The 11,674-nt window shown below is 48.2% G+C and overlaps 1 protein-coding gene across 3 annotated transcripts in view; it reads left to right on the top strand.

The window, feature by feature from the left end:
- Positions 1 to 531: 531 nt before the first annotated feature.
- The window catches only part of LOC122930673 (OX-2 membrane glycoprotein-like), a 131,778-nt gene continuing 120,635 nt past the window's right edge, over positions 532 to 11,674 (top strand). For all 3 annotated transcript variants that reach the window (XM_044284203.1, XM_044284201.1, XM_044284202.1), the window contains exon 1: positions 532 to 1,989. In XM_044284203.1, coding sequence (XP_044140138.1) covers positions 1,863 to 1,989 — 127 coding nt within the window. In that variant the 5' untranslated portion in view covers positions 532 to 1,862. The remainder of the gene's footprint in view (positions 1,990 to 11,674) is intronic.

Genomic DNA, 11,674 nt, shown 5'->3' with positions numbered 1-11,674 from the left:
CTTGGGCGGAAGGGGGAAAGCCATCAGACCCCTGAGGGGCCCCTAGGGCCCCAGCACTCCCACTGCGCGTGACAGCCGCTGCCACCGCTGGTAGTGCCTGCTTCCCCTCAGCTCCCGACCAAGTCGCCAGTCCAGACGGACTAACCTGGCCCTCAGACATCCCAGTGGTGGAGGAACACTGCACTGAGGCTTCATCGGGCAGCCCTACCTCTCCTGGGACAGCCCTGACCTCATTTACATCCTCCTCCCCCGCAGCTGTCTGCCCCCTGCTTTTCCCCCCAGTCACCACACTGGAGGACAACAGGTCCCAGCATGCTTGCTGGCTTCATCCTGGGGCTTCAGCCCAGCTGCCAGGAATGACCCCCTCTCCACTGAGGGGAGAGGCACACATTACATCCCCCACATCCCCATCAACAGGCTTAATAGGTACATTCACAGTATCATCAGGGGGGGGGGGACATTACATCACATTCTGGGGAATCGGACCTCGGGGTGTCAGCGGCCACGTACTTAGACACAAGCCGCCCCAGGTCCGTCCCCAGCAAGACACTGGCAGGGATATTTGCGGATACCCCCACCTCCCTTACTCCTCGACCGGCGCCCCAGTCCAAATAGGCAAACGGTGCTTTAGCCAAGTTTTCAACAGACCCATTGAAAATCAATGGGTCCACAGAAAATCGCGAAAAACAGCGCAACGGACACAGAATAAAACAACGGTCATGTGCATGAGGCCTAATAGTGTGTCAACTCGTAAAAAGTATTAACTATTTACGCAGTGAAGTGAATGGAGCGGGCACAGCTGGTGAAGACCCTTATCCTCCTCTGTCCTCCATCTCTGGAGCAGTGTGAGAACAGCATACTACTTACACGCACTGGAATAATGAGGTACTACAAGTCCCAGCTTCATCTAGAAATAGATAATTACACAGTGGAGCAGAACAGCAAGGCTCAACCATCCTGGGGAGCGGTCTGAGGGACAGGCTGGACAGATGGTCAGCGTCAGAATTGCCAACCAGAATGTTTCTTTTCTTCTGGACAACTTATCCCAAAATCACGGACAGCCTACATTTTTTAAGGACAAATTGGAAAACAATGAATGAAGAAGATTATAAGAAATACATTTCTATAGCTCAATATACCGAGCAGAACTCTTTACCACCATTTACTGTGAGCTGTAGGATCACGATGGTCACCACCAAAATAATCTAGTCAAGTACTACCAGCCTCAAAAAAATCACGGACACATCAATCTTTTTTTCACAGACACAAGAAAAAAATCACCTATTTTTGCGGACTGTCCAGAAATTTCTGGAAGGTTGGCAACCCTTGCCAGCGTCCAGCCTGGCATCCGGTGGGATGGGCTCTACATATGCATGGCAGATGCCTCCTGTGTGAGGGAAGGAGACAAGACCAGCCTGACCGGCCTTACGGGACATCGAAGTAACTTCTTCATTATTAATGGCCATTAGTAGAGCTGGTGTCAAATTATTACCAGCCCTAACGACGTGCTGTACACCACTCCAGCAGACGCCTGGCACTGTGTGCTCAGAGCTTAGGCTGATGTGCAGCTGCTCCGCCACCAAAAAACTATTTCGTGAAGCTCCCGGCGCCGTGTTTTTGTGCTGATGTCACCTCCGGAGACAGTCTGGATGTGCAGTGAGCGGCGATACAACAGAGGATGGACCGTGTTTATGTAGGAGCTTGTGTGATCCTCCACTTCTTATTCTGAATGCTTCCACTTCACAATGATTGGACTTGGAGGTGACTGGGGCAGATCTAGCACATCAGCTCCACCACTGCTGCTGGTCTATGGAGGATGTCTGGTTGGCTTTTATACACTCTGGTGATGTCATCAGAGGATAATGAGACTCCTCCCCCAGCAGAGCACACTGTCTGAGAGCTTAGTCCAGGAGCTGGAGCTCACTGTGGGGTTGGAAATGTCCATACTGCTCTGTGTGTCCCTCATAATGCACGTCGGGTACTGTCAGGGTGAGTGTGAGCGGACTTATTCTGTATTAACCCTGTAGTTGCTGTCAGCCTCTGCTTTACTATACTGTGGGAGCTCTGACGCCCGCAGTGTGCTGCTGTTCTCCTCTCGACGTGTCCTCTATGTAGCAGAGCTGAATGTGTCATTGATCTGCCTCCTAGTTTCACTTCTATCTCTCTGTACGACGTCTGCTTTACAATGTGACGGGTAGAAGAGATTTGTGTTATCTTTGAATTGCTCAAGGATTTTTTAACCCCTTCCTACAGTTGCTGGACTGTTAATAGTACGGCTGGACCGCGACGCACATCACCGGTGTCACCGGCGCTGTATGTGTGGTCTAGAGAGTATGAACGTGGGGGGAGAGGAGGTTTTATTAGGTAACCCTTTCAGGGTACATTGCCCCGACTGTATGGAAAAGCGTAGCGGACCACAGATTTCAGTACAACTGTATAAAAAAGAATCCAAAAAATGGGATGTAAATGTTTGTGCCCTCATGTGTATCACTGCACTGTTTACTATCTTTGGTCCTTGAGGTCCTTTGATCAAATTGTGTGAGCCCACCTACCACGAAAAAGCGATCTTCTCAGATGGGAACCTACACAGCCCCTTTAAAGGGTTTCTGTCACCCCAATTTTCACTATTAAACAGGCTGACATTATGCATGTGAAAATGTCACCTGAATTTAACTCTGCATTTCTTTTATTTAAGTATGCCCCCGTTTTTGTGTAATTTTAAAGGGAACCTGTCACCGGGATTTTGTGTATAGAGCTGAGGACATGGGTTCCTAGATCGCCGCTAGCACATCCGCAATACCCAGTCCCCATAGCTCTGTGTGCTTTTATTGTGTAAAAAAAAAACAGATTTGATACATATGCAAATTAACCTGAGATGAGTCCTGAACGTGAGAGGAGTCAGGAACAGGACTCATCTCAGGTTAATTTGCATAGGTATCAAATCGTTTTTTTTTTTACACAATAAAAGCACACAGAGCTATGGGGACTGGGTATTGCGGATGTGCTAGCGGCGATCTAGGAACCCATGTCCTCAGCTCTATACACAAAATCCTGGTGACAGGTTCCCTTTAAAATTACACAAAAACGGGGGCATACTTAAATAAAAGAAATGCAGAGTTAAATTCAGGTGACATTTTCACATGCATAATGTCAGCCTGGTTAATAGTGAAAATTGGGGTGACAGAAACCCTTTAAAGGGGCTGTGTCATGATTACAGTATAGGGGATAACTCACTGAGAACCCCACTAGCTGGGACCGCCAGCAATCCCGAGAATGGCGGTCATGTTCCCCCATCCTGATGGTATTCAGATTTCTTCTGCAGTCCCATAGACAATGAGTGAAGAGGGGTTCTGGACTTGGATGGTTGGATGGCCACTGGCTTCACCCAAGAAAGTCGGACCTAACCTACCACGCCCCCAAACTGATAGACCACGCCCACCTCCGTAAAACATCCCTCCCACCTCTGCGAAGCCACGCCGGGTGGGAAAAAAATAGGGGGAGGAGAGGGAAGAAATTTCTGTGGGAAAGCTGAGCTGGGGGCAGCCGGGGCGCTTCTCTCGCCCTCAGTCAGCCGCAGGGAGCCATGTCTGCGGCTCTAGTGACTGACTGGGGGTGAGAGAAGCCTCGGTCAGTTTCTGCAGCTCACACTCAGACAGCACAGTGCTGCTGTCTGAGCGTGAGCTACTGCAAGGGTGGACATCCCTGTGTCCGTCCAGGCCCTGCGCCGGACGGAGGACAGGGAGCCAGAAACCCGGACTGTCCGGCCTAAAACCGGACGTCTGGTCACCCTGGTCCCAGTGGTTGGACCCCCGTGCTCAGTCTTTAGGGGCTATCTTCTGGGGTTTGGTTTGGGATCTGTATTAGTTTAGTAGGTCTGGGGTATGTATTATTTTAGGTGTCTGGTGTCTACATTTATTTAGGGGCTGGCCTGGGGTCTTGTCTGCATTATGGGACAATAATGAACGGGGTCATATTCACACTATTCAGACTGTAGATTGAGGGGGTGTCCTATGCGAATAGACAGGACATGAGGGAATATTTTGCAGGTGTCACTGTTAGTGTTGAGCGAATTGACCTTGATCCGAATTTCAGGAAAAATTTCATTTGCCACAAAGCCAAATTTCCCCGCGCTTCGTGGTATATTTTTCTGCAGATTTCACCCCCTGTAAATTGGGATGCACACCGAATCTATGGATTTAAAGGGGTTGTGCCACAAAAAATATTCTACATTTTTCAAACCAGCACCTGGATCTGAATACTTTTGTAATTGCATGTAATAAAAAATTAGCATAGCCACTAAATCACCGTATTCAACAAAATGTATCCGTAGAGCGCCACCTGCTGTTTGCTCTTTTCCTTATTTCTCAGTCTGCCTCACTGAGGCTACTTTCACACTAGCGCTTGATCGGATCCGTTCTGAACGGATCCGATCATATTAATGCAGACGGAGGCTCCGTTCAGTACGGATCCGTCTGCATTAATAACTTAGAAAAATTTTCTAACTGCGCAAGTAGCCTGAGCGGATCCGTTCAGACTTTCAATGTAAAGTCAATGGGGGACGGATCCGCTTGAAGATTGAGCCATATGGTGACCTCTTCAAGCGGATCCGTTCCCATTGACTTACATTGTAAGTCTGAACGGATCCGCTCGCCTCCGCACGGCCAGGCGGACACCCGAACGCTGCAAGCAGCGTTCAGCTGTCCGCCTGTCCGTGCGGAGGCGAGCGGAGCGGAGGCTGAACGCCGCCAGACTGATGCAGTCTGAGCGGATCCGCTCCATTCAGACTGCATCAGGGCTGGACGGAGGCGTTCGGGTCCGCTCGTGAGCTCCTTCAAACGGAGCTCACGAGCGGACCGACGAACGCTAGTGTGAAACTAGCCTTAGCTGGTTGCATGCGCTCAGTTTAAATCTTCATCTGTCACCAGCCTGTTAGAAGCTACAACAGAAAGGACACTCCCCTTAAAAAAGGACACGCTCTCTGAAAACAACTGGTGCAATGAATGTGAAGATCTCTGGATCCATGTGAGGTCCAGGGCTGGTTCTAGCTTTGTTAGGAAGAGATCGTCATGTCCTATATGATGTCTGGTTTTCATTTTTGTATATCAATCATGGCGTAACCCCTTTAATACAAACATGTATGGCAGATATTAGATGATGTAGGAGATGAAGTGTGTCGTAGTATGCCGTGGATTGCGCCAAATATATTATTTTGCAAGGGCAATTTTGATAAACTTGGTGCAATTTTTACCAATTTAACTCCTTCCTCCCCTTTAGGTGATGCAAAGAAAAAACACTTTTGATAAATTTCCCCCCATGATTCTAGGATTTGACGGGGGGCATGGCTTGGATTGCCAGGTGCTGCCGAGGGCAGGGATCGTAGAAAAGCCGTTTTTGTTTTCTGGTGTTGAGTTCCGTCACAGGAGCTCAATACCGGAAAAAAACTGATCAGTTTTATCCCAATGCACTCTGAATGGAGAGCAATCCGTTCAGGATGCACCAGGATGTCTTCAGTTCAGTCCCTCTTATGTTTTTTGGCCGGAGAAAATACCGCATCATGCTGCAGTTTTCTCTTCGGCCAAAAATCTTGAACACTTGCCAGAATGCCGGATGCAGCATTAATTTCCATTAAAATGCATTAATGCCTGATCCGGCCCCAAATGTTCCGTTCTTTCCGTCCACGCATGCGCAGACCTTTAAATCTGTGGAAAAAAATAATACTGAATCCATTTTTCCGGAAGACAACCGGAAAGACGGATCCAGTATTGCAATGCGTTTGTGAGACGGATCCGCATCCGTATCCGTCTCACAAATGCATCTGTTTGCGTCCAGATTGCTGGAATCCTCTGCCGCAAGTGTGAAAGTACCCTAATAAGTAATAAAGATCACTTGACAGTCAAATGGTATGGTCCAGGGAGCAGCTCCTCCAGGAGCTTCCAAAGTAACATGAGTTCCATCATGTGACCCCCTCCTCCCTAAACACACATGATATCAGCATGGTCAGGACAGTGGTCACATTCATGGACTACGGTGGAATTAAGCCGATTAGGTTAAAGGGAACGTGTCATCAGAAAATGACCTGCTGTTAAAATCACTTTTTTATGTTTAACATATTTTTAAATAGTTTTTAATATTTAAAACTTTCCATGTCACTTTTTATATTTAAAGGGGTTCTGCACTTTGTTTAAACTGATGATCTATCCTCTGGATAGATCATCAGCATCCGATCGGCGGGTGTCCGACACCCGGGACCCCTGCCGATCAGTTGTTTGAGAAGGCAGCGGTGCTCCAGCAGCGCCGTGGCCTTCCCACTGTTTACCGCTGGCCCAGTGACGTCACGACTAGTATCACTGGCCTGGGCGCGGCTAAGCTCTGTTCCCTTGAATGAAGCTTAGCCGCGCCCAGGCCATTTAATACAAGTGGTGACGTCACTCGGCCAGCGGTAAACAGTGAGAAGGCCGCGGCACTTCTGGAGCACCGCTGCCTTCTCAAACAACTGATCGGCGGGGGTCCCGGGTGTTGGACTCCCGCCGATCAGATGCTGATGATCTATCCAGAGGATAGATCATCAGTTTAAACAAAGTGCTGAACCCCTTTAAACTAAAACCAAAAATCCTGCAGTTTTCTCAGTGGCCACTAAGCATAATAATAGGCTCCACTTCTTGGTCTGCACAGATCACTTTACTGCAGTTATCTGCTTATCTGTCATTCTAATCCTGCCTGTAATGATGCCACTTCTGTGTATAGATAAGACAGGATCTACCATTCACAACGTGTCATTTTCAGAGCTTATCTATTCCCTGTACAATGACCTCTGCGCAGGTCACGGAGCATGCCCAGAACACTTTCCCATAGAAGTCAATGAAGTCCCCTCCTGACCATTGTGTCTGTGGCCCATGGGGCTGACGTAAAGCAATTTTTTTAAGGCTATGTAAATGCTGTTAATAACAGCTCAGGCAAGATGGCCGCCCCGATATTCATGTTCAGAAATAAAATAAAAAATCCAAAAATGAAAACAGATTATAAAAGGAGATGTGTCACTATGGTTTTAACCGACAGATACAATTTTTGGTGACGCATTTCCTTTAAGCCCATTAAGTTAGCCCGTAGGATACCAGCGCCGTACATGTACAGCACAGAAAAGTGGGTCAGAAATCCCTGCGCCGTACATGTACAGCACAGAAAAGTGGGTCAGAAATCCCTGCGCCGTACATGTACAGCACAGAAAAGTGGGTCAGAAATCCCTGCGCCGTACATGTACAGCACAGAAAAGTGGGTCAGAAATCCCAGCGCCGTACATGTACAGCACAGAAAAGTGGGTCAGAAATCCCAGCGCCGTACATGTACAGCACAGAAAAGTGGGTCAGAAATCCCAGCGCCGTACATGTACGGTGCTGTGTACACCCGGTCCCTGAGCGAAATCGCTCGGTGACCGGGGTACGATGGCTGCTCTGCACGGCAGGCAGCCATCTTTCCTACAGGCACAACAGGTTTTTCCGCCCTCCTGCAGCCCAGCTCTGCACCACTTTTTCTGCGTGCGTCCTGTGACCGCCAAGTGCTGTTCAGTGCATACCTGCCTGATCAGCACCTGAGGATAATTTTTGGCGCTTTTTTTTTTTCTTTTTCCACATTTGTGTTGATTTTATTGCAATTTTTCCTTTTTTTGTTCAAAAAGAAGAAATTGTAGTTAGAACTTTATATAAATATATAAAGCTCTATATTTCTATACATATACAAATATAAGTTAATTTTTAGCCATTGTTAAATTTTTTAACACTGTAGTGAATTTTTATAGTACAGTTTTTGCACGCATACTGTCCCACGCATACTGTGCTCATTTGCATCTGCATTTTTTTATATATTTTATTTTTTTCATTTTTTGTGTGAAAAAAGACCTGCAGTTAGTGGTAGTAGTGCTGCTCGGGTCGAACACCTCAGGATGCTCGGGTTCTCTACCGAGCACCTGAGCACAATGAAAGTCATGGGGAGAACCCGAGCATTAAACCAGGCACCCCCTGCTCTGAAGAGGGGAGGATGTCTGGTTCATACGAAAAGGTCAGAAATTAATGGAAACACCACCGAAATGGTTCGGGAATAGCATGGGGAGGATGTTTGGATGCATCTTGGACTCCCAGGTCGCTGCTGGGAACGATGATACGCACAAAACCGAAGAAGAAACATTCTTTCCTGTATATTTACTTGTATATAAAGTGCAAGTTCTGCCAAAAATTACAAGGAAGAGGCACTCTAATACAACCTGTATATCACATAAAGGAGGGCCTCATTCACATTGTGGTACAATTGTTCAGGTAGTGGGACTCCTACACTCATGAAGCCTATGCACTAAGGGAAAGGGCTTCCAAAAATTACAAGGAACTGACACTCCAATATACCCTTTATTACACATAAAGGAGGGCATCATACACCCTTGAAAAATTGATAGCCTGCTGGTGACCCTCTAAAACATTAGGGGCGAGGGCCTTCCGCTGAGCTGACCATTGAAAAAATTATGGGCGAGTGCCTGCTGCTGAGCTGACCATTGAAAATATTATGGGCCAGGGCCTGCTGATGAGCTGACCCTGTAAAACATTATATGCGAGGGCCTGCAGGTGAGCTGACCCTGTAAAAGATTGTAGGCGAGGGCCTGCTGGTAAGCTGACCCTCTAAAAGATTGTAGGTGAGGGCCTTCTGGTGAGCTCACCCTCTAAAACATTGAAGGTGAGGGCCTGCTGGTGAGCTGACCCTGTAAAACATTACATGCAAGGGCCTGCAGGTGAGCTGACCCTCTAAATGATTGTAGGTGAGGGCCTGCTGGTGTGCTGACCCTGTAAAACATTATATGCGAGGGCCTGCAGGTGTCACGGCGGGGAATGGAGGAAACCCCCCACCATACAATGTAAGACGAATAATGGTAGCAACTAGGCCAGGATGCCGGGATCAGGGAGCAGGTCACCCCCTATTGCATCCCTAATCCTCGCCCCTAACTCCTAACCGTATGAGCAGACCCTGATGGTGGGACAACGGCTCATACCCTAGATACCTAATATCCTGAGTCGCCCTGGAAATCCCTCACTTAGGAGCAGGGGAGAGATGACCTGTACATCCACAACATAGAGGAACAGGAGTCTCTAAAGGCCTAGAAGCAGGGAAAGGGAAACACATACAGCTTAAAGGGCTTCTGTCACCCCACAAAAGTGATTTTTTTTTTTTGGGCTGGTGAAATTAGTTATATTGCGATATATCACAATATAATTGTGTCACTTACTTTGATCCAGCAGTTTCTTCAAAAAAACGAAGTTTTATCATATGTAAATCCGGTCTCTACCAGCAAGTAGGGCGGCTACTTGCTGGTAGCTGCTGCAGAAATCCGCCCTCTCGTCGTGTTGATTGACAGGGCCAGCCGGGATCTCCTCCTCCGGCCAGCCCTGTCGGCATTTCAAAAATCGCGCGCCTCTGTGGATTCGGCGCAGGCGCTCTGAGATGAGGAGGCTCGTCTCCTCAGAACTCCCTCAGTGCGCCTGCGCCGATGACATCACCGAAATAGAAGACGTCATCGGCGCAGGCGCACTGAGGGAGTGCTGAGGAGACGAGCCTCCTCATCTCAGAGCGCCTGCGCCGAATCCACAGAGGCGCGCGATTTTTGAAATGCCGACAGGGCTGGCCGGAGGAGGAGATCCCGGCTGGCCCTGTCAATCAACACGACGAGAGGGCGGATTTCTGCAGCAGCTACCAGCAAGTAGCCGCCCTACTTGCTGGTAGAGACCGGATTTACATATGATAAAACTTCGTTTTTTGAAGAAACTGCTGGATCAAAGTAAGTGACACAATTATATTGTGATATATCGCAATATAACTAATTTCACCAGCCCAAAAAAAAATAATCACTTTAGTGGGGTGACAGAAGCCCTTTAAGGAGATGGCAGGTAAGCGAAACCAATAACACACTTACCTGCCACAGACACACTGACTGGAACCCGTGCACAAGTGCTGGTGACCACACCAACATTAAAGGACACCGCACACACCACAAACCACACAGGAACCCAGGACACCATAGTAGCAATGACATGAGACAAAGGAATGTCTAGTAAACATGACACCAAACACCACCAGACATGTAACACCAAGCTAGACATATAAACACCCTGAACATAACCCACTCCACACAAATAGGGACAGGAAGGGAAGGAGACACCGGGATGACATTGAACATCTATGACCACAAGGGTGGCCCTCACTGGAAAGATGGTAAAGCCAGGAGCAGTGAACCACCAGCAAACACCAAGTCTGGAGGAACACACAGCTACAGGCTTCCAACAGAGACTAAATAGCCCAAGCAGCCACACACAGTGTTCACAAAACACTAGGAAGGGAGTTAACCCTTCCAACACCAGACAGAGGAAAAAAGCCACTTAAAGGGGTAGTGCACACACAAGCAAACTACACGTTACCACCGGCAACAGCATGTGTGGCAACCATGTCACGGCAATCACCCAGAAGGCAGAGACACTGCCACCGTATGCTCTAACAGCAACACGTTGCCGCGGGCAACCGCAAGTGTGGCAACAGTGTCACAGCGTTCACCATAGGTCGTGACAGCAGGTGAGCTGACCCTCTAAAAGATTGTTGGTGAGGGCCTGCTGGTGAGCCGACCCTTTACAACATTAGGAGCGAAGGCAGACTAATAAGCATGTTGATATGATGGAAGAGGAGGAGGAGGAGGACAAGAAAAGGAAGATTAAACCATATACCCTTTTTTGTGGTGGAAGGGGTGCATGAGAATACAGTGTATTCAGTACATTATGAAAAACACATTTAAAGTGCCTTTATGTTCACCCGCTTTCTGGTGGAGTAGAGAAGTCAGGGGCAATCCAGGCCTTGTTAATTTTTATAAGAGTCAACCTGTCAGCATTTTCAGTTGACAGGCGGATGCGCTTATAAGTTATTATGCCCCCAGAATCACTAAATACTTGCTGACAAAATGCTGGCGGCAGGGCAGGCCAGCACCTTGAAGGAGTAGAGCGCCAGTTTGTGCCAGCTTGGACACCCAGTAGTTGTAAGGCACTGAGAAATCATTGAGGACGCTGACACGGTCTGCTACGTACTCCTTCACCATCTTCCAAAATTTTTCCCTCCTTGTGACACTAGGCCGCGCATCAGGGTGAGGGTGCTGGCGGGGAGTCATGAAACTGTCCCAGACTTTGCAGAGTGTTGCCCTGCCTCTGTTGGAACTGCTGTGTGTTCCCTTGTCTCCCCTCCTCGGTTGCCCAAGGAACTACGTACTCTGCTGCCAGCGTTGTCAGATGGAAATTTTTTAGCAATTTTTCCACAAGGACCTTCTGGTATTGCACCATTTTGCTCATCTTCTCCATCACAGGAATGAGAGATGAGAAGATGCCTTTGTAGCTGGGGTCAAGAAGGGTAAACAACCAGTAATCGGTGTTGTCCAAAATGCATAAAACGCATGGGTATTGGGAAAGGCAGCCTAACATAAAGTCAGCCATGTGTGCCAAAGTCCCAACAGGCAAGACTTCACTGTCATCATCCGGAGGATGACTCTCAATCTCCTCATCCTCTTCCTCCTCTTATGCCCATCCACGCTGAACAGATTGAATTAAACTTCCATGGGTACTACCCTCTGTAGCGGAGGCAACCGTCTCCTGGTCCTCCTCCTCCT

This window comes from Bufo gargarizans, chromosome 3, assembly GCF_014858855.1.
Source record: "Bufo gargarizans isolate SCDJY-AF-19 chromosome 3, ASM1485885v1, whole genome shotgun sequence".
Classification (NCBI taxonomy): Eukaryota; Metazoa; Chordata; class Amphibia; order Anura; family Bufonidae; genus Bufo; species Bufo gargarizans.
This window is presented reverse-complemented; position numbering and strand designations above follow the sequence as displayed.